Genomic DNA, 27748 nt, shown 5'->3' with positions numbered 1-27748 from the left:
GAAACCATGCAGAGTCAAGGAAGTCGGATACAAAACTGGGCGTCCTCATCACTCCTGTTAATATGAGTTCAAAACGTGTAAAACTAATGGATGGTGTTAGAAATCATGAGTGTGACCAGAAGGGTGGGGGAGTGCCTGGAAAAGGGCACCGGGGAACTTCCTGGGGTGACGGAAATAGTCCATATGCTGAGAAAGCAGCTAGTTATATGGGTGGAGGTATTTATCAGAACTTTCCACACTGTATGCTGAAGAATTTGTGTGTGTGAAGTTCACTTGTGTTTTTAAAAAGGAGGGTGGGAGGAAGTGGCTGTGGCTACAAAGGAACAAGATGGGTGATGCTCTTGGCAGTGGATGTTCTGTATCTTGACCACATCAGTGTCTACCTCTCACCTGTGATTTTGTACTGATTGTTTTACCGGATGTTAGTTCCCCCTGGGGGAGCCTGGATGAAGGAGACCTGCCCCCTCTCCGCATTATTCTTATAACCGCACACAAATCTGCAATGACCTCAGGCTTAAAAGTATCAGTGAAAATAAAACAACGAACATTTGGTATTAAAAGCTTGGGGTTTGAATGTTGTTTTCTTGTTAGGAAGCCGCTGTGTATGTGTGCATGTGGTGAAGTGTTTTAAATTTATTTGGATTTCTCCATTTGTGTTTAATTTTTTGTTTTGTGTGCTCCCCATTAAACATCCACTTCTTCCACGGGGCCGACTTCATCGAGTACGAAGACAACAGTCTGTGTCACTCCCTGCCTCTTCCCAATGTCTTACAATGCCACAGTTGCCACACAATACAGGAAACCCATTTCCTGAACCTCCCATTATCCCACTGCCATTGCAAAGCAAATATGCCTCTGGATATCCATGCTGCTGAAGGGGGTGGGGGGGGGGGGGGAGATGTCAGCCCCACGTGAGTTTGCACATCTCCCGGGCGATGCCGTGGTGCTAATGTAGTCTCCTAGATGCAGGGACACCAACTGAGTTTATGGCACTCCCCTGGGGGCCTTAAGTACATGAATCAATTCTTATTTTTTTTTCCCCAATCCATACAGAGGGCTTCCTCGTGTGTGCTGCACATAGGGAGGGCCGAGTGCCTTCTTAAGCAAATAGTTTGCATTTGAGAAAAGCAAGTGATGCGTGCAGTATCAGAACCTAGTTTTAGGGTGTTTTATTTCTCTGTCGAAATCCCCCGGGAAGGCTGCTCTGGCTTGGACAGAATGAGGTTGCTGTTGCGTGTCTTGGCTGGTCTGCGCTGCAGGGCCCCTTCCTTGTCTCCGCACTGCTGGCTTGTCTCCTGGCGCCTGCCCATACCTAGCCTCCCGGATTCTGCCTTGGCCAAATCATTGCTGCAGTGGGGCTGATGTGCTCAGTTAGAAGTGCCAGTGATTATCAGAGTGTACTTCAGGAAGGCTAGCTGCTCCTGTGGGCAAGGATTTGGGCAGTGTTTTCCCAATAGGCCGGGCGATGTCCAGGAAGTGGGTTGACGTGGTTTATTCCATTTCAAAGAAAGCAAAGTCAATTAATCACAGCTAAACAACCTCCTCCTCCTCCTCCTCCTCCTCCTCCTCCTCCTCCTCCTCCTCCTCCTCTCTTTACCCGCTTCTTCTTCCTCTTTTTTCTTTTTCTTTTTTCTCTCCTTCTTCTTGTTTCTTCCTCTGTTCTTCCTCCTCCTCTTTCTAGGAGAAGAGGCATAGTAAGCATCTAAGACAAGTATGGAAAATTATCTTCCTGTTTTCTCATTTGTTCTTTCAGCATTCTCTTACTTTCTCTAAGAACCCCCGCCCTGCACCAGGCAAAATGCCTGTGGCTTCCATTCTATTCTCACTCCAGCATCTTTCTCAGTCCCTGGAGACCCTGAGCCTCGATAAGATACTGGGTGATAATTAGATTAATCAGCTAACACGAAGCTTTAACCTGTTATGAAGGCATTTATCTTCTCTAGGTCCATAAGGCAAATTCCTAGTGTTATCCCAGGAAGTACAGCAGAGTTGGAGGAGAGAGACTATTAGACAGATAGCTAGAGCTCTGAAATCTGATCATGGGAAGAGTAGCTCATGTAATTATTCAGTGATAACTGAACGTGGGGCGATCTGCCTGTGTCTTTCTAGGGCGCATAGGAGACAACGCGTGTGGGTTGGAGGAATGTGTGAAGAAGGGCAGGGCAACCCCTGTACTTTCCTAAGAGCCTGCCTTCACTGCCCATGAAGTTGCTCTGCTCTGGAAAATTCCAAGTCCACGCAGAAGCTTCTGTGTTTTTATCATGGGATCCCATTTTCCGCACACCCTGCACATTCTCCTTCCTACCACTTCTCCAGGTCTGCTAAAGTCTCCTTCCCACCAACTGGGCATCAGACTCATCAAGGATGGGGACTGAATCTAAGACACCACTGTAGTCTTAGCACGAGGCTCAGGCCCGGGTACAAAGAGATGTTCAGTGAGTGTCTATTGACCTTCTTAAGCATGACTTCTGGTTCATCGTCAGGGAAGGTTGCCCATAGAATAGGTTGTCACCCCTAGAAGCTGGGGTCTGGCCCCGAAGGGGTCTGAGAGATGCTCTTTCATGATCTTATTTCAGATTCCTTCAAATCCTTACATGTGACAGTAGATTCCAAGCAAGGCCAGCCATGGGCCACAGGCTAGAATAGAGACTGACAAAATTGGCAGGGGATACGATTTATGAAACTTTCCTTTGTGGGCTCAGGGCTCTGCTTTCTGGCAAGATGAGAGCGTTGTCCCTTTGGCGGGAGCACCAGGGAGCAGCGGGCTCTGCCTCTCTGCTTTCTGTAGTCTTTGTGCACCACTTCTCAAAACAACAGTGTTCTCGTGCCCAAAAACACAGCCCGCAGCACCACCGATGCCTGGAACCAGTGGAACCCATAGTAATGGTTATCGCTTAAAGAACAGACATGCTTCTTTCTCTTCACTGTGCTCTGGGGAAAGAGCGATTTTTACTTTCTTCCAGAGAAGCCGGGAGACACAAGTGGGTCACGGGGCTAGGTCTCTCTCAGATAGAGGGGCCTTTCTCAGAAGCAGTTGAAATGACTGGCTGAACATGACCTGAAACCCACAAATACAGATTTCCTAACAATTCATCTCTACCGGGGTGCTGATAAATGTTTCGACACCTAATTTCCCATTTGTTGGAGGAATGAATAAGTGACATTATCTGAAGAATTCATGAAAAGGTTGGTTTGTTTGTTAAAGAAACTATTTGGGTTTTCTTGGCATGGACTCTAGGCTTGCTCGAAAAAAATCCTAACTTTTGATGTTTGTTGACAATTGATTTATGGTTTAATTTGAATTATTTTAGCTTTCTTCTTCTTTTTTGAAAAGAAATGCTTAGTGTTTTGACAGTGAGTAGGTCATTCTTAGAATGCAAAAGAATTCTCCTGGAGAGAAAGCGTGATTTCTTCTTAAGGTACCATCAATGGAACCAAACTGGGAATAATGTGTTAAGGGACATTTAAAATGGCCAGAATATGTTACGGTTTCTGCTTGGGTAGGAAATGGTCCGTTTAAAACACTCACAGAGAGATACATGCAGTGTCCCGTATCTTTCCATAACACTTACAACTTGGCCAAAGCTGGGAGACATTTATTTCCCTTTGTTTTCTGCAAAAAAAACCCAAAAGATTCCACAGTCATACAACACCATTCTGACTGTGCCTCACACCACCTGCTCTGGGACTAAAATAGCCCCTTTTGCCCCTTGAAAGACATTGGCATTTGCAACAAGCCCAGGTCCCCTGCCAGCCAGACCATCTCCAGCAAGAGAAACTTTTAAATTGCTCGCCTTTGCTGAAAATGAACGTGTTGCCCAGGAAGCATCTCTAAGAAAATAAAGTCAGGCACGATCCCTTCCATGCAAACAGTTAGATACTGTATCTCCCTGAATCGGCGTTTTCCCATCTGAAATGGAGCTGCTGTAGTTTATTATGATGTCAGAGACTGAACGTGAGCAAGAATGCATTTCTGATCATTAAGATCATATCAGCTTGGGAAAGCTTAATTCCTACCAGGAGATGAAAGTCCCCTGATGGGGTAGACGCAGAATGCTTGTGACTCGGGCCACGTAACGGTCGCAGAAGTGTAGGGATGAGCAGGAAATTACTTCCTGCAGAAATGTGCCCATGATGCCAGAAGGGAAAGCACCCCAACCCCATAAAAAATCCCATTTGAAAAAATAAAACAAAACACCAAGCATCTCTCGGAATAGGCAGGTGGTGGATCGTATGTTCCTGTGGTGGAGAATGAGCTTCTTGCTTTTAAAAGTAATTGATTTTATAGTGAAACGTGTCAAGAGCCCTGGTTTTCAAAATGATTCTCTTTTGTGAGTGTCGGGAAATAATACATACCGCTAATTGCTTCAGAAAGAGCCAGATTCTCTCATTCCGGTCTCGACGGCGGTTGGAAGGAAGACCTTGGGCCTTGCCGCCTTGTCCCCTCCGCAGATTAAGATCTGTTTGGAGGTTGCTGGGCTTTGTTCCCGAGGTGAAATCCGCAGCCCCTCACTTTTTTGTCTAGGGCATCAGCTACAGTGGGGGTTTTGTTGTTGTTGTTCAGACTCGAGGAATGTTCCAAAATAGCAGCGTGACATTTCTGTTTCAATGAAGCCAAAATAGTAGGTGAGCTAGAAAACACCCGAGATGCAGAATGTTTGCTGATTTTACCATCAGTCCGTGCTGAGCCACCCAGGTGAACAGGTAGAGACAGGTGGGGAGGTAGGTACACGAGTTTGCTGATTGCAGGCGGGGAGGTGGAAAGAGGGTGTTGACTTCCGTGAGGTGTTATTTCTTGGACAGTTTGCAGCTTATCCCTTCCTCTCATTTCATATCTGAATGTCTCGGTTGTATACAGATTGATTGGATGTAATGTAGATCTCGAGAAAGGAAGTTTGTTTCTTGGCGTTATGTTTTTGTCTTGTTTTTTTTTTCCTCAATCGTTTCTCCAAGGCGCTGATGGGAATGTGTCTCATTTAGAGTCTGTCTGTGTTTGCTTGAGGTATCACCCCAGAGGAATAAGCCAGAACTATAGTCTGTGATCAAAACTAATTGAACATACCAATTAGGAAGGTTTATTTCATCATTCATTCATTCAAATGAATAGCACAGAAACAAATATACCTATGTATGTAAGATGGAAGTAGACCCTAATGAGTTTAAAATGAGACAAGCCATGTACCTCCTCCTCCAGGAAGCCTTCCGTCATTTACTGAGCCAGAGGTTAGCAGTTTTTTTTCTGTAAAGGCCCAGATAGTAAATACTTTTTACTTCACTTTGTGAGCCGCATATGGTCTTTATCAACCTATTTTTTGCTTTTACATCCCTTCAAAAATGTGCAAAACATTCTTAGCTCAGAGACTGAATAAGGTTTGTGACCCATAGTTTGCCAATGTCAAGGCCAAGGTGGTGGTCCCTGCTCCATCACCCATAGCAGCTTCCCCACTGTATTGAAGAGAGCTAAACTGTGAATTCTTGGAGACAAGGGTCTTCCTTCGCAGGTGTGGTCTAAGCACTAGCAAGTGTACCTTTTCCGAATATACAGTGTTCTCCACCCTCTGGTTTTATATTCCAGTTGGGAAAACAAGATTCAGCACGGAACCTGGTTAAGTAACAATTCGGAACACCATGCGTGTCCTTGACAGGCCCTTGGCAACTTGGGCTTTCTGGAGTATAACTCCAAGTTGAGAAATAAGTGTTTACAATGCCTCCTTAAGTTCTCAAAACAGCTTGAAGAAAGACCTCGTTCTGTAGTTCATGGGCCCTTTATCTGGGGTCTTATTTGTCCTTCCTTGACATGCATTTTTTAATAGAGAGAATGACTTTCTAAAACTCAGAACTCAAGGGACGGACAGCCACAGAGACGGCAGGAGGACGAGATGGTGCAGAGTGGGGAGCAACAGGCCCCGAGCAGCCCCAGGTCTGACACTCAACAGCCTGACCTCGGGGAGGGAAGCGGTAAATGAACGGGAGATGCTGTGTGACGGCAGAATACAATTATGTTTGCTCTTAATAGGTTTTCAGTCATCAATTAAATGTTGAATTATGCTCATTATGCTCTCTTTAAAAATGCAGCCAAATTTAGCTTCCAATTTCAAATTATTAGATCCACACATCATGGTGAAAATTAAAATATCCGAGAACTTGCAGACAGTAAGTTTTTGCTTCCCTGGAAGGGGCTCTCATTTGGACCCCCTGCTGTGTGAACAGTGTGGGGTAGAAGACACTTGGTAACACACCTGGTGTGAAGAACAAGGGCTGTGGCCCCAGATGGCCTGGGCTGGTTCTCCCCGTCCAGCTGTGTGAACCAAGGCAAGTCACCGAAGATCTTTAAACCTCAGTCTCCCAATCCATGTAATAGGGTCATTGGGAGGGCTAAGATTATCTTTCTGAGATAGTTTTATTATGCTGGGTTAAGAAAGTAAATATTTTAGTCTTATAGATTATTCTGTTAAGTAAATAAGGTTCTTAATATGGAAATGGGTGCCAAATGAATGTTCAAATAAGTTAGGTACTGGTGTTACCATTCTTCCCAGTATTGTTTATGATAAAGTATGAAAATGAATTCAGCATGCACAGAGCAGGAACAGAGACTGTGTGCACTCATTCAAATACGGTGAATGCATCTGAGATCGTACCTTATAAAGGATGCTCCTTGACCTGGGATTATCAAACCAGTTTCAGAAACCAGGCCGAATTGGGACTAATTCCCCCAGGACACGTATCCCCCCTGGATTACTTCCTTTGGTTCAGTTGGAAAAGGCTGTCTTCTGATGGAAATCAGCCCACATACTATTACACAGGATTGCACTATAAACTCCCCAATGCTTTGAATTTCCAGTGTGCTGTCCCATTGTTTTGTTCTTAAACAGTGGGAGGAAGGGAGTGTGGAAATGAGAGGCAGCTACTGAGTGTCACCCAACTCGGAAAACCAGGCCCCATCCTCAAAGGAGGGGAAACAGCCATTTTCCCTCCTGAAGTTTTCTTTCAAACTCCTTGGCTTCCAGCGACACTCCATTTTCTTACCAAAATGTAACCCGGGGAGGGTGCAGATGGGCCACATTGGTCGTGGCCTTTCAAAGCAAGGATAGTGCTGCTTCCTCGTGGGAAACGAGTCTACCCACTGATGTAACACAGAGAAAGGCCGCCTTCCAAGGGAGATGCTGGGGCGAGGGAGTTTGGCTGGAGCAATGAGAACTGTCTCAAGCCTTTGGGTATTCACCAGACAGGTGGTGTGATCCCTGCCAGGAAAGACAAGAGACAGCGGCTGCCGTTCTGACTCGGGTCTCGCCTGCCTCGCTGGCGGGCCCCACCCCCCCACAAAGCTGCCCTTGTCTCCACCCACAGTCCCCACATCAGCTCCAGCCCATGCGGCAGAGGCTCCCCCAGGCCTGGAATTTGTGTCCTTAGCTCTACAGTCACCTATTGCAGCAGCTGACCTTGGAGCCTTAGCTCACCTCGCATTCAGCCGCGCATCTGTGCAGACGGCGCCGCCCGTGCTTCAGCCAGGTAGGCAGAATGCCGGTTGTGTATGGGCTTTCCCCGAGACGAGAAGCAGAGAGAATGGGGCGGGGAATATCAAAACCGTAGCTGGCATTTGGGCTGTGTTCTCCTGAGCGATGGCGGGGAAGGTCGGAACACCTAAGGCACAAAGACAGAGCCAGGGAAAGTGCGCCCAGGAAGGGAAGAAGAAACAAGATGTGTACTGCTCTGCACACTGAGAAGAAAGCCGAGGAGCCGGGAAGAGCAGCGTGCATGATAGGACATCCTGAGCTATTTGTCAGTGCCCGTGGTCCCCCGTTAGCCTTTCTCACACTTTGCCCTCGACTCTTCCTGGGACAAGCCCTTGTAACCCCCAAGCCCTGTTGCAAGCCCAGGCACTGTCATTTCTCTGTCCCTCCCTCTCCTCTCTGCCAGTTCCCAGCCCCATCAGCTAGGAGCCTCCTGGGCTCCGATGGACAGGACTACTCTGTTCACAGGTGCCAGAGCTGCGCAGACGGCTACGCTAATCACGTCGCACCTGTTTCCCTGGGTTAGGCTGCTGCTATTGGAAATCTTGATACCCCTTTTCATTCATCTGTCTGCTGACAAGCAGCCATTGCTGCTCCCTGCCTGCCTTCAGGTAACAGACCCTGGTCCTGGGGCTCAGTCCCTCATGCAAGGGGGCAAGGACAGTAAGGAGCAGCCTGCAGGAAAATGGCGTTTGTGTGGTACCTGCAGGTCGTGAAAGGGAGAAGAGTCAGCGCCACCTGCAGGGGAGGACCGGGGTCAGGCAGGTATTTCGGGACAGAGTGAGATGTAAAAGATGATAAGGCAAAAAATAGTAAGTATAAATACATAATAAAATAGAATAAAGCTTACCGAATCTACACAATAAAAGACGAGAAGGTGTCTACTTGCTGACATTCACAGCAGAGGGACCAGAATAAGCTGAGTCATTTGGGGGGGGGCCCACATAAACCGCCAGGCCCCTCCCCGGCACTGCTGGCTCTCCCTGTGTTCCTAAAAGTGCGTTTCCCATAAACCCCCAGCATCTCCTGCAGAGCCACACTGTCTCCAGACACTGAACAGGAAGGTTTTCTCCATTTCTCCAGCTAATGCCCTCTGCTTCTACCCCACATGCCGAGCTGTGAGCGTGCTTGGCCGTTCTCTCTAAATCTTCTTTAAACTTTGTTTCTTCTTGTATCATATTGCACATTTTTCCCCCCTTCCCAGCATCAACCCCCTCTGCCGTTGGAAATTTCACAAGACAAACAGAGGTTTCTCTTCCTGGGTAGCAATTTCCATTCATGAAAAATTGCCTCGTGTGCAGTCAGGAAGTACAGCAGGTTGTGAAGCTCTGTAATTTGTTTCCCATCAACTAATAATCTTATTGTGATGAATAATGTAGTGCTGTTAATGTTTCTACGAGGTTATGGATTGCACGGAGTAGTGTCGGGAGCGAGGCAGACAGCCCTGTGTGGCAAAGCCATTCTTCCTCCCTTTCACACGGTGTAGCTCCTTAAGCACCTTGCAACAGATATGTGAGCTTTAGCAAACGATATGCAAATGAACGGATGTACAGAAACTATTAGCAATGTGCTGATCGGATTTTTACACAGATGTTGATTCCATTTTTGTTTTTTTTCCCAGGGTGCTTTTTTTTTTTTTTTAAGGTCACAGTGTATCTGTTGAGAACAGATTTTCAAGGTTGGAGGTTGGCTTGCTCCTTGTTTTGGGGAGAATGGCCTCCTCTCTCTGCCTGAGATAGCTCCTGCTCTTCCCCCCACTAACACCAAATAATTCTGCCCCGTTCTTCACATTCGTTGAGGCGTTTGGGTTTTGTTCTATTATGCATTGTTTAATTACTGTACAGGAAAGTGGCCTTTATTGGATACAGCTCTATGAAGCGTAACACATGTATGGGTTGTGTAGCCACCTCTGCTGGTGCGGCACAGAACGGCAAGCTCTGTGACCTCGAACTCCTCTCTGGTGCTCTGCTTACGTGATCATAGCCCATCCCAGTCCCGCCGCCTGGCAGTCACTGATCAGTTCTCAGGGATGTTTGAGAATGTCGTATGGCTAGAATCGTATAATAGGTATATAATACAACCTTTTAAAAAAGATTCTATTTATTTATTTTTAGAGAGAAGGGAAGGGAAGGAGGAGGAGAGAGAAACATCTGCGTGTGATTGACTCTCACACGCCCCCTATTGGGGACACACAACCCAGGCATGTGTCCTGACTGGGAATCGAACTGGTGACCCTTGGTTCACAGGCCAGCACTCAACCGATTCAGCCACACCAGCCAGGGCATAGTATGTAACCTTTTGAAATGGACTTTTTCATGCAGCTTGTGTCTTTGAGATGTGTTCACGTTGTTGCACACATGTATAGTGACCTTTTCATGGCCGCATGGTATTCCATCACGCGTTACCCCACTCCAGGTATCTGTTCGCTCGCTGTAGGACGTCTGGGTTTTCTCTGGTTTTTGGTGACCGTGAATCAAACTGCTGTAAGTTTTCACACGTGGTTTTGGGTGAACATAAGTGTGTTTCATCTCGGGTGAACACCGGCAACTGGGGTGTCAGATGGGGTGTCAGATGGTAACACCATCTGACCCTGGAGAACTGGCAGACTGCTCTCCAGTGTGGCCGTGCCGTTTTGTATCGTTTTGTATTCCCGCCCTGATGCATGAGCGACACCATCATGGCATTTAGATTGGAGTTCATGTCTGCCACAAGCATGTTCTAGCGTGCTACTCGCTTTGGTCACGCACTGCTTCTGGTCAGTTTCTCAGCTCATTTCTTTAACGCCCTCACAAGAGAGCCCTTTCTGTCAGTCAGCTTTTTAAAGAAGCCCAAAGTGTGTTCGCCTGCGTCTCTCAGCGCTGCCTATGGTGTCTCCGGTGCAGACTGCGGGCCTTAATGAGAAAAGCATCAATCATGGGTCTTTCCGTTGTCTGGGGGGACAGGGGACTTGGAGAGATGTGCAGATGGATGGGACAGTCAGAGCGAACCCAGGTGGGGAAACCTCTCCGCATCTTCCACTTCCATGTTCACTTTGAGTCCACTGTCTGTCTCATCTAGTTTATGTGTCCGAAGAACACCCCAGGCTCAAGGGCCCACCGCCGCCTCGGAGCCCGGAGCAGGGCTTCTGAGTCTGAACCTTGGGAGGAAAATTCTATGGCACATGCGTTGCTCGCGTTTAATTGAGGACTCCAGTTTGCCATGCTGTGTTGTCTAGAATTAAGCGTAACACACACCTTCAGTGGAAAACACCAATGAAGCAAAACGCTACTGTTTCTCTCCACAGGTAATAGTTAACGTTTGCCTGAATTTCTCTGTGTACCGTGGCGCAGCCTTTCAATGGTACGCTAGCCACGGCCCTCGTACGTTGGGACCCGCGTGGAGGTAGACCCACGAGCATAGTGAGTCGGCCTGGAGAGAGAAGACGGGGGGGGGGGGGTTCACATTTAGCTTAATCATAGGCATCTGTGAAAATTTTCCTGAGCATAGCGGCCCTTACAAAATGTGTATACAGGAGCTGGAACTCAAATGAAAATGTACCTGGAAGAGTCAAGCATTTTTTTAATCCTCATCCGAGGATATGCTCATTGATTTTAGAGAGAAGGGAAAGGGGAGAGAGAGAGAGATGCCGATGTGAGAGGGAGAACATCAATTGCTCCCCTCCCATACACGCCCCACCTGGCAGTGCAACCCGCAACCCAAGTATCTGCCCTGACCTGGAATCGGACCCACAACATTCTGGTGTGTGGAGCAGTGCTCCAAGCACCTGACATGCCATCTGGCCAGGGCGCGTCAGGCGTTTTGATTGTTAACAACCGCAAGGAAAAAAAAGAGTGGAATGTGTGGAGCTCAGCGGAAAGGCTGACAGAAGATAGGACTCTTTCTTTACCTTCCTGGAGGCCAGAGACTCTGAAACCTCAACAATCCATGCAAAATCCCGCAAAGGCGCCCCATAATTAATTGTCGAATGGATGAACACATGAACAAATGGAAATGTGGGTGAAGGAACGAACCAACAAATGCTTGAAAATCGATGCCCATAGAAAACAGAGTTTGCGTGGCTCTCCCCTTGCAGAAGAAATTTAACTGAAGAGGAGGCAAAAGGAATTGCGTGGAAAAAAGTGCCAATTCTTTGGATGCCTCCCAGACAATAGGAAAGGCTTTATCGAGTGGCTACTTTACCTATGACATCGCTAGACTCTGTACAAAGAGAAAGCCGTGAACAAAAACTCTTTCCAGTGGCATACCACGTGTAATGTAGAGAGATGTATGAAGATTTAATATGGCCAAGTGGAGTTCTTCAATACACAAAATGCCAGTGTTAACCCTAGAACAGAGCCTCATAAAATGTCTCATACTTGTCAGCAGAGAGTTAGGCAGCCCTTGAATTTCGTCGGATCAAAAAAGTCTCCTCCATGAGAAGGAACTCCATATATCTTGCTTTTGATTTGTAAACCCTCTGCAGAACTATCTTTTTCTTTGTCGCATTGAGTTGCTATTTTGTATCACCCACGATACATGGATGAGCCAGGCAGGGCTCACCCTGCCCAGGTAAGTCAGTGGCCTGTAGCAAAGATTCTCCAACACAATAGACTCGTGATGGAAAGCACACATTTTCAAGTGGCACAGAGGGCCACCAGAGATCCTGTTAGTCAGAGTTGGGAAATCAAATGTGTGTATTCCCACGTGGGGTGTGTCAGAGGCTTCTGCCATCGTCAGTTCTGTGGGGATTTCTGCTTGTGAAGCATTTGTTGTCATTTTTCCATCGCTACGGGAAGAGAAAAAATTGCTCCGGTTTGCATGAGATAGAGCTGTGTTTTGGCAAAGCAAAAGCCCACAATTATTTTTCTTGAATGCTGGTCAAGTTCCAGCTTTTGAGATTTGTCTCAAATAATAACCACGCAACAGTCTCGGTGAAAGACGTTCGTTTCTGTTAGCATTTGAACTCTTGTTCAGCTCCTTCCTATTTGCGTACTTCTCCGTAGTTAATTAATTCATTAATTTGGTAGCCCTTCAGCGGTTACTAAGTTGCTAAGTGTTTCAGGAGCCAAGGTTTTGGCCGAGAATAAAACAGTGCCCTTGCCTTCCAGGCTCTTGCTCTCCAGAGCAAAGAGACAAATTGCAACAATGTGATCATATGCATTTGAGAGGAAAAGGAAGCATAGCAAGGAGCATGAGACTGCTGAGGTTGCCTGGGCGGTGTTGTATTAAAAGGTGACATTTGAGCTGGGACCTGCATTGTGTTGAAAGAGAGAGCCACACAACTACCTGTATCTCCGGGCCCAGGGTATGGCGAGTGCAAAGGTCCTGAGACAGACGCCTGCTTGTCTCGGTCCCAGATCTGGCAAAGGCAAGTGCGCATGCATCTGGCCCTTCCCTATGTATTTTAATGTTTTGGCTGAGAACTAGGCTTGAAACAATGAAAGAGACTAACCTAGACTGGCATTCTGGCCAATCTCTCTGCACCTCTCAGATTTGAAATGTTTTCGTTCTTGCTTTTCCCTCCGCCTGGAACCTTGTTCCCCCAGACATTGGAATGGCTCCGTATTTCCTTCAGATCTCTGATCGAATATCGTTTTATTGAGAAGCCTTCCCAGACCACACTATTAAAGTGTCAGATAAACAGGGTTAGAGATAGAAATTATTTTCTCCACCAAATCTGATTATTTCACAAGAGAAATGACTCCCTTTCTTTCTTATGGGATTAAGAATGATCCCATTTGAGATGATAAATAGGAGGAAATTTCAGTAAACCAAGAAGCCCTGAGAAACAAATTGGTAATTCATGACTTAAACCATCGAAAGGTGATGGATAACTCAGGACCTCCGTGAGCTGTCGAATGGTGAATTCCAATGACGAAGCAAGCTGTGTGGCTCGTAGATGAGTGTGAGCAAAAGAAACTTCAGTGTCTTGATCTTACTGTAAGTTTTTCATGCAGAACGGGGGCCGATATTAAACAGGAACACGGGGATTCAGGAGAACCCAGGTCTTCCGCCTACTGATTTTCATAGGGAATAAGAATTTATCAAAGATTTAAAAAAAAAAAAAAAGAAAGCCACTGTAAGGCCCTTTAAATTGCCCACAATCAACGGTTTTATTTCCATGCATTTACGTTGCCAAAGGTGAAAATAAAGAACACTGATTATTTTGATTGTCTGCAGGACCTAGAGCTCCTATAACTCATTAGTAGAACAAAGGGACCCTTATTCTTAATGGTGCTATTTATTACCTTTAACATAGCTGGCAACAGGAAGTATTCCAAGTCATTAAATTACTAATCTTTAAATCACGGGGTGTTTTTATTCCTCTCTCTACCACTGCAAGAAAGAATTAGCTTATTTAGGCAAGAATAAATGACATTTCCCAACTACTCGCAATCGGCAATGCATTTTCTGAGCACTGTTGCTTTAAGTATACCACCTCCTTCAACTCTCTTTACCACGCAGGAATGGTTATTAAGTCCCTGTGGATGGCAGGGAGAGGGGATTTTCTCATTTCCCAGGTACCCCTGGGTCCACGCTGCACGATAAGAAGGGCCCGGAGCAATGTCTGAGCTGCTTGATGTGGGAGACGCAGAGCAACTCTAACGCAACTTTGAAAGAAGCCTCTAAACAATGAGGAATAAAGCCAATGGCCATGCTCTAGCAGTGTGTGCACCGTGTAACCCTGGGCAGGTGATGCTTCTTCAGGAAGCTCTCAGGTATTTGTTTTCTTGGGTAATTACCTGGCTGCATGCGTGCAGGCAGGTATGCATGCATGAGGGTGGATGAGTGCGTTTTGAAGGCAGAAAGGCTACCTGAAAATATCGCCAGCTGTGCCCCCTCCGTCCCCTTACATCAGCGGTCACCTGACATGAGACCAGTTTAAGGTCTGACACTGAGCTGATTTCCGTTTCTGTAGTTTAGAGACACTTTTGTTCCCGGGCCCTATTAGGCATGGACCATGAGAGATTTGGGGTAAAGGTCGCCCAGGCAGTGAGTAATTCTGCTGAGCTTTGAAGGGAAAATGCTCCAGGAACCTCTGTTCTGTACTTGCCTTTCAACTGGTGTGCTTAGTACCGTTGAAGGGTGGCTATCGGAGCTGGAGCCTGTCACTCTGTTCGTCAGAGGCTCCATCTGAAATCAAAATCATATTTTATCTGTGTGTTGATGATCTTCCTGTGCTCAAGGGAAAAGCATTGTGGCCATCTCAAAGAAAGGAGGGAAAAGGATGAAATATACCCCAAGGAAAGCCTAAAGAGCTGAAGAATGACATCTTGATGGAATAAAATCCCTCTTTGAGTTTTATTTTTCAAAAAAATAAATATATATATATATATAGTCTGGTCTTTGAAAAACATATTACTTTTCACGGGTAGGGAAATAGCCACACTCTGCCCAGCCTATGTTACAATAAGACCTTGAAAAGCTATGCGATGAGCTGGAATGAGAGGAGTTTAAATTTTTGATGCAATTCTCTGCTTGGGAAAGTGATAATGCAGCTCAAATAACAGAGTATTTTCCGCCACCGCGTAACAATCAACATAATGTCTGGGCGTATTAATAATTTCACTCCTAAACTTCTCGATAGGGAGAGCATGGGTCTTAATAGCATTGTCGAGATCCTCAGGGCAATTGAAAAACCCAAAATCATTACTTTCTACTGATAGGCTTCGTTCTCCCAGAGGATGCCCCAATACCAAGGGTAATGTAGATTTATTGAAATGCACAGATAGGCACTGCTCAGATATAACTCTGCAATAAAATCTTCTCTTTAGAAGGGCTCCTCTCAAGTATGTCAAGGGGGCTTTTTATTTTTTATTTTTTGGTTTTGTCGTTTGGAGAAAGTAGCTAAATGGAGTTGACACTGATCTCAAGTGATGCTCTCCCAGTGATTTCAAAGAGCAAGAGTGCAGAGGGCAGTCCAAGGGTGCGGTGCCTGTGAGGAAAACCCCTTTCCAACCCACCTGCTGTGAGGGAGGATGGTCCCAGGTGTACTGCCAGTCGTGGGTCCTACACCCCATTCAAGCGTCCCTCCTTCTTCCCCCACTGCATGTGAGGGCTGGGTTGTAGCAGAGCAGGCATGGCTTCCTGCCCGGATAACAGCCAGGCCTGAAGCCCCCTTGGACCTTCTAGTGTACAAAAGGCTCTCAAATGGCCATCAGTCACCTAACAATCTCAGTCTGAAAAATATCAACAGCAGCAGGGGCCCAGCCAAAAGCTCCCACAAAGGCCCAGCTTCAGGCTGCCAGGCAAAGCCGCCTGTAAGTGTGGTGCACAGAGTTGCTCCTGAAATCCACCTTTGGCTCCACTGAGGCTCCGCAACAAGACATCTTGGTTATACAAGTCGGGGGGAGTTGCCGTTTCTGCATAATGTCAAGGATAGGCAAACCCATAGGAATAAAAGGTGCGTTAACATCTGCTGGGATTCGGGGAAGGAGGGACTGGAGAGGGACCGTTCACGGTGCGGGGTTTCCTTGAAGGGTGAGGAATGTTCTAACATTAGGTAGTGGAGACAGGGGCACATCTTGGTGAATATGCTAAAAAAACAAAAACAACCAACACTGAAATGTCTACTTTCAAAAGCTGAACTTTATTACATCTCAGCAAAGATGTTATAAAAAGAAGTAGAATCGGCGGTCATGCATAACCAGGAAAAAAACAAACAGATAAAAACAGAAGGGATCAAAGTCCCTTTCCCAGGATCCAACCATCTGCCTGTGAAAGAGCAATAAGAATCCATGGAATTAAGTTAAAGGAGGACCTATCATATTTCAGCCAACAACCTGAATACTCGATGAACAGAGGCAGGAATCTGTCCTGGCCCTTCTCTGCTGAGGTTCTCCAAACAACCCCCAGGAGCACGAGTTGTTCACTCATTTGTTCGATCATTCATTCATTCATTCATAGTTCGGTGCCAGGCACCATGGCCTTGCACTGAGGTCATAAAAGTGAGACAGGTTCCTGGCACTGAAGGAGCCCATAATGTGGTGGGAAAACAGGAGACTCCAAAAATAGTATAAAACCGTATGTCAAGGCTTACAGAAGAGAAGTGTCCCGCGTGCCCTTGGGAAAAGCATAGACGTACTACAGTTAAATGCAAAATTTGAGGAGGAAGATGTATTGTTTAGCTTTCCTGTGCCTCAATTTCCTTGTCTTTAAAATGGAGAACAGTGTTTACTTTGAAGGTTATTACACATTCCCTCCCCCCATTATCCCTCTCCCGCTCCCCTCTGGCTCCTGTCAGTTCATTCTTTATTTCCATGTCTCTGATTATATTTTGCTTGCTTGCTTGTTTTGTCGATTGGGTTCCACTTATAGGTGAGATCATATGGTATTTGTCTTTCACCTCCTGGCTTATTTCACTCAGCATAATGCTCTCTAGCTCCATCCATGCTGTCAGGAAGGGCAGGAGCTCCTTCTTTCTGCTGCATAATATTCCACTGTGTAAAACGTACCCTAGTTTTTTGATCCGCCGATTTCCCGGTGGACATTTAGGTTGCTTCCAGCACAGGGCTATTGTAAATTGTGCTGCTGTGAACATTGGAGTGCATAGGTTCTTCTGGGTTGATGAAGTTTTAAATAAGGTGAGATATAGCGAGTGCTTAACACAGAGCTGGTGCTTATTAAGTGAGAGCGGTCATTCTCAGAAGAGCTGTCTAAGATGTGCCTCTAAACCCTAGTTTGTTTGTTTTTTTACGAACACAGGGAGAGCTCACCAAAGTGTGGTGTCAGCCTGCACACGATTGCTCCTTTGGTCTGTAAACCATGTGCCTCCACCTGTAGTGCCGATCTGCATGTCCTTGTGAACGCACTTGGAATGCTTTTCCTCTAAGGCCACATATTTCACGTAAGCAAGAGAACAACAAATCGTTGCTTATGAGGGAGCACAGCCATTTCCTTCTCCGGCGCTCCATTCGGGCTGAATGGGGCCTTTCCATCAAGAGCAGCTCCCTGGCCCAGGACCGTGCAAACCAGGCAAGGGGCGCTGGCCAGAACTGCAGCCTTGGCCCAGGAGATGAGAAAGGAAGCATAACTCGGCCCCCTTCTTCATCCTTTCTTCCTTTTTCTCCCACTTCTGAAGCATGGAGAGGGGCCGCCGCTGTGACAATAGCAGCCAGATCCACGTAATACCACAGAGCAGTCCACTGCGCCATAAAGCCAGCAACACCATGCTTTGGTCAGTAATCAACAATAACAGTTCATTCCTTAGGGCAGTGACCCCCGACCTTTTGGCACTGGGGACCCAAGGAGCTCGGGCAGTAATGTGAGCAATGGGGATTGGCCGTAAACACAGATGAAGCTTCGCTCCCTCACCCACCCGCTGTTCACGTACTGCTGTGCAACCAGGTTTCTAACAGGCCACAGATGGGTACAGGTCCATGGCCTGGGAGTTGGGGACCCCTGCCTCAGGGGACAAATCATTTAGTAGATGTCAAGACAGGGAAGGAGGGAGCAAGCTGAAAGTCCAATGTGCTCAGCACTTAGAAACAAATAAAGAAATCTTTTCCCATCTCTTCAAATACAGAGCGGGAGGCTGGATCTGGACGCACCCCTGCACCCCTGGGGTTTTGCAAAGTGCCAGTCCCTCTGCTAGCCAGGGCTGCAGCTTGGAGGGGGAGTTTGGGGAGGACCTTCTGGGAAGGCACAGGAGGGGACTGTGCTGCCGTGGGGTGGTTCTGCACTACTTCTCTCGACTCAAGCAGCATTTCAGGCTTGTAGGCAGGCAGTTCCCTCCGATTTCTCCCACAGTTCGGTTTTGCCATTTAAGCAAATGGATGCAGCCGGTTTTTCCTCTGCATTTGCGTGTGCGTGTGTGTGAGCCAGGACAGGGTCCTTGTTCTTTACCTGTGTGTGTGTCCTGTGGCCTCATGTCATCTTGCCTGTGGCAGAGTGAGAAAGAGACCCCGGGACATGCCCTTTGGTGCCTTCCTTGGCCTTAAGGAACCTCGCCTGCTGCATCGGTGAAATGGGGATGATGATAACTGAACCTGCCCCGCAGGAGTGCCTGGGAAAACATCGACATAATTGATGACCAGCACTCAGCACAGGGCCAGACGTACAGGGAGCACTCAGCCCATCACAGCTGTTGCCAAAACGGTGGTTCTGCAGTGGTTAACATCGATGGCTTTGTTCACGGAAATGAGACAGTTCTGAACCCCGAGTCTCGTCTCTGCAGGTTCTGGGAGAGGCGCTCCTGAGGCTGCCTGGGTGTCGTCACTTAGTCACTGTGGCCTTTTGGAGACAGTGTGAAGGTGGGCATGGGGTCCGAGGTTGGCAGTTTTGCCTCCATATGTTGATTGGAGGCAAAGAGCCCTTCAAAAGCTTCCAAAGAACAGGAAAAACCAAGGTGCCCCAAGAGCCACAGTTGTTGATGCTGTGATTACTATTATTAGTATTATTAATCATAGCACAATCACATATAATGATGATATTTATTAATAGCTTACTACAGGCCAAGAAGTGTGGGAGGCCTCTAGTGGATAGTCTCATTTGATTCTCCTCACCGCCCTATGAGAGAAGTAACATTGCTGAACCCATTTTCCAGATGAAGACACTGGCTCAGGAAAAAAATACATATGTAGCTTTCCAGGAGTCCCACCACGCTGGTATGGGGCCGAGCTGGGGCTCAGAGCCAACCACCGGCCCAGCCTTCGGCAACAAACTCTTCTCAGTGCTAACCAGAGGCTGTTATTCTTGAGCACCCTCGCCTCCGATTTCCTCTGGCTCCCGTACCAGGTCACATTTGAACGGGGCGCCCCGGTGCCAGTTTTCATCAGCCAGAGGCTGCCGAGTCTCTGCCAGCAGCAGCCCCTGCTTCTGGCGTCTTCAGATTTGCTGTCAAGATGTAACTTGCCCCGTAGACGAGGTCTGATGGAAGGCAGGGAGTTTGTGGTTAACTCATCATCTCAGGGTGTGAGGGGTTGAAAATGTTAAAGACCAACAGTTGGCATGCCTCCTTCGAGAAGGAGTGAGTGATTAGCAGTGGGGCAGGCCTCTGCTTTTCTTTCTTTCATACCTTTCGTGGCCCTTTTTCATCTCCAGGAAAAATCGGAGTGGACTATAGAGGAAGACCAGGGCAGCAAAGTTTACTCCTGCTCTCCCCGCCCCTCCTGCAAACCCGCCCCACACAGGCAAGGGCAGACCCGGCCCGCACACCTCCCTCGGCTGTTTGTTCAGGCAGATGCCACAGTGATGGCCAGTTACGAGGCATTTGCTCCCTGAGCTCCACAGGAAATTCTTTCTCTAATCGTTACTTACAGTGCAGGTGTTGGTTGTTTGTACAGGCTGTTTGGGTACCGCCGGTCTGGTGGACACACAGTCCCCAGGTCTGGCTTTGGTGGAATTTGTGCTGTTACCCAACCAAGCAGCTTTGTCTTTGTCCAGAGTTCACTACCAACCAGTTGCCACTTGGCAAAGACAGTGTGTGCACGGCATCTCTGTCAAGATCAGAATTTGTGGAAACTCTCCCACCGTGAATCTGAAAACACAGAAGCGGGGGTCATTGAAGCAGACAAAACCAAACGAACAAACAGGACAAATTAAGTGCCTATTCAGATGCTTAAACCTGCAATATAGAGGAAGCACTTTGTACATTCACTTACCTTTGCTACGTGTCTCATCTGGGTCACTCTAGCCTTTAACAAAGAACCAATGTGTGGCTCCTTCTTCCTAGCACTGAAAGGCACACAGTACCTAAAAATAAATCCCAGGACCTCAGCTCTCGAGGTCTGTCAGGTCCAATGCAATGAGTTAGCGCCACGATGTTAATGACAGTTGCCTCTTGCCTGCTGATAGCGTATTTATGAGGTTGATACTGTGTAAGCATTTATGTTACACAGTTATTCGTGGCTCAGTTGCATGGCTATGTGATTTTTATATTTATGCGATAAAAGAACCACTAACAATATGCACATTAATGAAACCCAGTCATTGTGTGAAACACAGAGTGGCCCGAGTTACTCATTACGGTTTCACCATTGACTGAAGACCTCAGTTGCCTTGGCGAAGGGCTTTGTCATGCAGTTTGGCTTCTTGGAAAGGTGTGTTGCCACCACTGTTTGCATTTCTCAGATGGAAAACCGTCCCATCCAGCAAGCACGTGGGATTGGCTGTAATGAACACTGATAAACCTGGCAAGTGCTTGCGATCAGCTGTTGTAGCAGAGCGTTGTCCTGTTAAGGATACGTTGTTACCCACACAGAGATGAAGGCGCCCCAGGTTGAACCGGCGGTCAGAAACGTAAATGCCCACCAGCAGGTAGCTCGACCGTACACATCGGGCCGGATGAAGATAACGGGAGCTGTTCGGGTTGGTGGCAGACCGGAAGAAGCCCCCCAGGGCGTTCAACTCCGTCCAGTTGCTGCTGTGAGAGCATATCGGTTCGGTGTTCTGTCATGTTTCTGTTTTCGAAAAGGGTCAGGAATCTCAAATGCTATACAAACTCTTGACTTTGAATGACAATATTCACCTTGCGGGTAGACAGTGTGTGACTTCTGCCCTAGACAGACAGATATTACTTCCCCTTCTCAAGTCCGAGCCCCTAGAGAGCTGCGGTCACATCTTACCCACCCTCTCACTCCCAAATGAACCAGTGTTCCATGCGTGTGGTTGTGAGGGAACTTGCCAGCCATCAGCTAACATGTTTCCCAATTTCCATTCTCTTTCCCCTCTAACTTTTTTTTTTTTGAGAGAGAGAAAAACTCCAATTGGTTGTTCTGCTTATTTATGCATTCAATGGTTGCTTCTCCTATGTACCCTGACTGGAGATCGAACCTGCAACCTTGGTGTATCAGGACGACACTCTTAACCAACTGAGCTACGTGTCCAGGGTCCCCTCTCACTGTTAGAGCAATATTATGGGTAGTTACCACTATTTGCACCATTTAGTAGATGAGAATACTGAGAGTTAAAGAAGCGAGGTCATGACCCCTGGTTCACACACTGTGAAAGCGACAGACCCAATCCTTGAACCCAGTTCTCCAGATCTCATCTCCTAAGCACTGGCTGGATGCACCCCCCCCCAATGCTCCCACACCACTTTACATAGCCCCCCTTGGTTGCAGTTAGCACTCTGTACTCTAATATCTTTTCCTTCTATCTCCTGTACTTAATTGCAAAATATGACTTCTGGATAGGTAGATAAATGAGCCAATATAATCAATGTCACAGTGGAAATGAACAGCAGTGATGAGACCATCTTCCAGTACTGAGGATGCTGGATAACTGTTGTTGCTGCCATCAGTGATTTGACTGACTCACAGTGCAATGGCGTGTTGCTTCATAGGAGGCCAGAGTGAGTGGAGAATTAGGTATTCTTTCATCTTCTTCCCGAATTCTTCTTTCTCCAACTCCCCCGTGAAGCTCTCGGCCTCCTGGTGAGGAGAAATGGAGAGAGAGCGTGATGTCACGTTCAGTTAACTGGGCAACACACCCTCCGTGAACTTGCTTGGAATACACCGTGTAATCCCCACGCTGGCACCTGCTTCCCTCTCAGCACTGGTCCTGGGTGTAGCATTGGCAGAAAAGCAACCATACACACTCACGGGCCAAGAAGGGCCACACAGGCCGGCGTGTAGGCAGAGACACTGAGCGTGGGGTGAATGGGCAGGAAGAGGGCGGGTTCTGGCGTCTGGCATAGTGAGTGAAATCCTTCACACAGCCTCTTTGTACTTCGGGAGACTGTGTGGTCTGGAGGGCCGGGGGCGGGCGCCAGGGGCAGGAGGAAACAAAGTTAGGGCTTGGGGCTGGAGAGCGGGGGTTCTCACTCATACCCTGATTCATCTCATCTACCCGAGGCAACTCTCGTAATTATCTACCTAATGGAGAATAATGACGCCACTTGGATGGGAGTGGAGAGAGGGGGAAGGAGAGGCATGAGAACTCATGAACTTGGATGAGTGAGGGTCTTGGACAGCATCTCTGAGGGATGATTATTACATCACTTCACCCCCTTTCCTCACCTCTTTCCACTAACACGAGACAAATGCTAAATAACTGTATAATAATACATTACCAGACAGACAACAATACCAGGAAATATAATAGCCTGCTCCAGCTAGGAAACTCCCTTGAAGATATATTTAAAATGTCACTGGTGCATAATGCAAAATACAAATTGCAGGTTCATTTGGAGGATGCGGTTTTAAATCCCCACCACCGTACAGTGGCATTTCCCATTGGGTTTTAGTTTTAGTTGTCTTTTTCTGAACACCAAAAAAAAAAAAATTCCCCGAAGTAATTTCAGCTCAGAGATGCAACCTGCACGGGGCCACTTGCCTCCATATGTCTCTTCCTCACTGTCATTGGTCACGACACTCTCCAAACCCCATAGCTTCTTGACACATTGTCTTTTCCTCGGAATGTGTGTGCAGGCGTCACGGGGCCAAGCAACTTCGATTACACCTTTTGGAGATGTAGCCCGGCCACAGAAGGATACAAGGAGTTGAAATTTGTGTCAAATTGCTAGTTTAAATGACTTGAGCCAACTTCCTAAAGTCAGAACAGCAGGGGCTGAGGATTTTGAAAGTTGGCAGGGGCCAAAAAATGACAAGGCTCAGCAGAGCCCTGGTGAGCAGCCGACCCTGACCGGAGGCTTCGAAAAATAAACTTTCTCGAAGGACACAGATCAGAAGTCATGTTCATTTCAGCAGCCGTGAAGACCGAATTATAGGCTTCCGTTGCATCGTGAACCTCTTTCTTTTTCATTATACTTCCAGTATTTCATTGTGTGGCTGGAGAATGGGTCTCTGGGAAAGCCCCCGCATGGTTGTTGTACGTGGCCGTGTTTACAAGAACTCATTCCAAGGTGGAGTTCTGTGTCCTTTTTGCAAGGATGGAGGATTTTGAGACTGGAAAATGGGGTGTGGTATCGTGTCAGGGCTGTGGCTTGTAACCATCAACCCTGACCTTCTCCAGAGGCAGAGTCCTCAGGGTCCATTTCTCAGCAGAGTCACTACCAACCCGCGGATTTGAGCAGGCTCACAGGTGTATTAATGTTGACTCATTAAACATAAAATATGTATACATACCTACGTGTATATATAGTATACACAGAGAAATACATGCACGCAGTTTTTAGTTAATTGTCAACATTTTAAAAAGGGGGATATATTATCTAAAAGTCCACATCTTGAGCATTCTTAAGAAACCTAGATCTGTTGCCTGGCGCCCTAATCCCCACGTGGGCACCTGGGCCTCGGCCTGAGTGAGGGCTGCCCTGCCCTCTCTCGTCCACCCCCGTCCAACAGCGGGCCTGTCTCCTTTCCCGCCCGACCCCCTCGGGTACTTAGAGTTGCTTCTCCGTGGCTCTGAGCGTACCCTACTCCTATCATCCTTAGAGAAGGGGAATAGGTTTACAGAAAGTGTGTGGTGTTCTGGTTTACCAGCAAAAGGGACAGGGACTTGGTACGGGAATGATCGGCCTTGGAAGTCATGTTACTTTTGCCGCAGAAAGAATATGTCTCAAATAATCCCACGGGTCGGCCTTGACCAGCCTGCTCTGGCCAACCTGGTTTCTCATTCTTCATCGGATGCCTCTGGGTAAAGGCAAATGGAAGCACATTATTATTCATAGCTAACACCGTGATGCTTTGTGCGGTCTTAGGTCTCTGTAGTTGCAGCGTTCAGCAATTGTCTCCTCCCCAGGCTTGCGGAGAGTCTGTAATCGGCAGTCACTGACGGTCATTTCTCCTGCTTGTTCCTCAGGCCCTCCGAACCACAGCCAGTCGACTCTGAGGCCCCCTCTGCCACCCCCTCACAACCACACGCTGTCCCATCACCACTCGTCTGCCAACTCCCTCAACAGAAACTCGCTGACCAATCGGAGGAGTCAGATCCACGCCCCGGCCCCCGCGCCCAATGACCTGGCCACCACGCCGGAGTCCGTTCAGCTTCAGGACAGCTGGGTGCTAAACAGCAACGTGCCCCTGGAGACCCGGTAAGTGCCCGGCACCGATCATGCCCGCATCCCTGCCTGAGCCACCCACACGGAGCCCCCTGGGTGGCTCAGCGTTGCAGAGAGGGAGAGAAATCTGGGCGTCGACAATGGGACCCAGTCTGACTCCTTGTCGTTCCCTGGGTAACTCGACCCTGGGTGATGAGTTGATAGGTATTTCTTTGTTCACACGTGTCTCCTTTTAATGCCTGTTTACTCTCTTCCACAGTTCTGTGTACCCAACTAATAGAATTAGCATAGCATACTTTTACTCAGAGGCTCATGGGAAATGTGCTTATAAGGGTATATTGACTGAAAGCGGCTGATAAATTATGCATTTGGCCTTTCTTGAAGTAATAAATGAAGACTTGTTTGAAATTAAGTGTTTGGGGAGACCTTGAGAAACAATCCCTGATTCCAGACTGACGGAAGTATCATTTTAATTTATATTTCATTCAACATGCCATCTCGCTTTAATCCCTCCCGCACACACTAACAGCTTGATGCCCGAGGGGCAAACAGTAATGTATAAAAACAAACAAGAAGGAAAGGGGTGGCACTGACGTGGGGAGGGAAGAGTTTCAAAGTGATCTTCAGGCCTGGCTTCGTTCGGTTTTGCCCTTGTTTCTGTCCTTTTCTCCTCCTTCGCCTCGGGGCTTCCCAAACTGAGCCCACTGCAATCGGCCGACAGAGGGCGCTCGCAGTCTCAGCAGCCGCAGGGTGGTAATTGGCCGAGCGTGCGTGCGCCGTGTTCCAGAGCCTCGGGGCTCCGGACTGCGTCTTGGTTTCTGCGCTCTAGTTTGTTAAGGTTTCCTCATCCGGAAAAATCATGGATACTGAACAGAGTAATTGTCTGATTCCTGTGAAACTTTCCAAAAGTTTTCACGCAGTGTTTAAGCTTCTTTTTTTTTTTGGTTTAACATTAGGTTTAATAAGGGTACGTGTCTTATTAGTCTTGCTCTACCTGCAAAAATATGTTAGCTACATTTAGAAAAAAAATAAACTCACTGAGAATAGAACTGTATATTGCTAAAGGCCAAGAATGCTAATTCTTTTCCTTGTAAGTGGTTGGGTTTGAGGAAAGACAGCCAGTGGTCATCTGTAATTTGGGGGGTAATGGCCAGTGAATTTTTTGCAATGAGCTGAAAACACTATTGCAAGCCATGGATTTTCTTGTTTGGCTCTTTTTTTTTTTTTTAAGATGAGCATTATTACCTTTAATAGGAAAGGTCCTCTTCATAACTGAGGTATACAGTTGACAGACAACATTGTATTAGTTTCAGGTATTACCACAGAACAATTGATACTTTTATGTATTGTGAAATTATCAACACACTAAATCGAGTTAACACCATAACATAGTTTTAAAAGTTTTATTCCAGTGAGAACTTTGGAGTCCTGCTTTCTTAGCAACTTTCAAATACGCAATACTGGAAGTCTGTACCTTTGACCCCCTTTGCTCACTCCTCCCACCCTGCACGCCCCGCCCCCTGGTGACCACCAGCCTGTTCTCCATGTCTATGAGTTTGTTTTGCGTTAAGATGTCACATAGGAGTGAGATCAGACAGTATTTCTCTTCATCCGACTTATTTTCTTAACATACCACCCTCAAGGTCTGTCCACACTGCCTCAAATGGCAAGACTTTATTCTTTTTTATGGCTGAATAGTACATTGCTTCTCATCTATAATATCCTTTGTTTTAATAAGATCATGAACATTTGTATGTTATACACCATTGTCACTGGAGTCACGCTAATATATTTTCTGACAGTTATAGGCTGTTTTTAACCATGCCTACAACCTTACCTCTAAGGCTTAAAATATGTGAAGTCAATGGAAACTATTTGCATATATTACATGTAATTGGAATCTGTAAACATCTGTGCAGATTTAGTAATCCACGGATAAAGAGCTTTGCTGGAAGGTTTCTGGACTTGGGATATCTCCATAGTCGATAGTGGTCTTTAAGGCTGAGTAAGACTTTCTGTCTTTTCCTCTTTATGTTGAGGAACTGCCATAGAGAGTTTATTGGGCGCAAGTCAGCCTATTTTTACATTAACAGACTATTGTTTGGAAAAACAGGTTTTGGATATGAAGGCTGAGTAGAGTGGACTAGATGGAAAAGGAGAGGAAGGAGAAGAAAGGCAAGGAGAAATGCAGTAGCTACTGTAGGAAAAGAAGGCAGAAAAGACAGCATGACCGGGAACAGCCAGGGTTTACTGTGCACTTGGTGTGTGTGCCGGTCCAGTTTAGACCTGACAGCTCTCCAGGGAGGGCCGAAGGCACCCCTTTAACTATGCAGAACCGAGCTGTTACCAGGCAAAGTGACTTGTAAGAGGTCTTGGGCGTCAGGGACATAGGTCATCAACGAGCCACATTGGGTGGACCTCTGGTGGTTCTGCACAAAATAAAGTGGTGGGATATCTGGTGGGTGAATAACCCTAGAGTTCCATGTGCTCCCCTGTTACCTGTCCGGGGCAAGCTCCATCAGTGTGGTTGCCCCACACAGAGATTTTTCCCCTGGGCGATAAGAACGTGTACGCCGCATAGTATCTCCCATCGCCCAGCTTTTGATGAAATCAGTTGGTTTTCCAGGTGATTTGTTTTGAGCCATTTGTAATAAAGTGTTGTCTTGACCAGAATCTAATAGAGAGGGCCGGCAAAGCCAAGCACGTCACCTTTCTGTGTTCCTGAAGGAAGCTCCCCTGGACCTTGCGGTCTGGCCTGTTGAGTCTTTCTGCACCTATTTGAGTGTGTGGCCTTTCTCCGAGGAGGAGGGCTTCTCAGTGATGCTTCTTGGTGATGCTTTTGTCTGTAGGAGGCCAGCTAGAGACAGAGCCTGGGGAGTAGATGGGATGGCCAAAATCTCGAAGCCTATGAGAAAGGAAAAACGAGTGACGTTCAGTGATCAGGACATTCAAGGTCCCAGGAAGAGAGAACGCCGGGCCCTCAGGATGGAGCTATTACCAGAAATCAAACACAGGGTACAGAAGTCAGCAGGGATTTGAAACTCCATTCGTGGAACCAAATCTGTATAACTTGGTTGTGCAGCTGGTCTCGTGTATGAAAACCCTGGCGGTGATTAATAGCACTGTTGACCTTCATGTTTCTCTTTGAAGCGTTACTCATTCCGTCCCTTATTAGCAGCTATGTACTGAGTCTCTTGTGTCCACCAAGGGCGATGCCAACTACTGGGGAGATAATGAGTGAAATGTGTCCCCTGCCCTTCAAGGTCACACAAGCTACAGGAGGAGAAAGGACCACAAACAGAGGCTAGTGTGGGGTGCACGGTGACGGGACAGTAAGGAGGGAACGGCTGCACCA

The 27748-nt window shown here is 47.2% G+C and overlaps 1 protein-coding gene across 1 annotated transcript in view; it reads left to right on the top strand.

The window, feature by feature from the left end:
* Nucleotides 1-27748, top strand: part of TENM2 (teneurin transmembrane protein 2) — an 860793-nt gene that overhangs the window by 561990 nt on the left and 271055 nt on the right. The window contains exon 4 of the mRNA XM_037167968.2: nt 24195-24426. Within this exon, the coding sequence (XP_037023863.2) occupies nt 24195-24426 (232 nt within the window). The remainder of the gene's footprint in view (nt 1-24194; nt 24427-27748) is intronic.

This window comes from Artibeus jamaicensis, unplaced genomic scaffold, assembly GCF_021234435.1.
Source record: "Artibeus jamaicensis isolate MK-2021 breed Jamaican fruit bat unplaced genomic scaffold, CSHL_Jam_final contig_432, whole genome shotgun sequence".
Taxonomy (NCBI): domain Eukaryota; kingdom Metazoa; phylum Chordata; class Mammalia; order Chiroptera; family Phyllostomidae; genus Artibeus; species Artibeus jamaicensis.
This window is presented reverse-complemented; position numbering and strand designations above follow the sequence as displayed.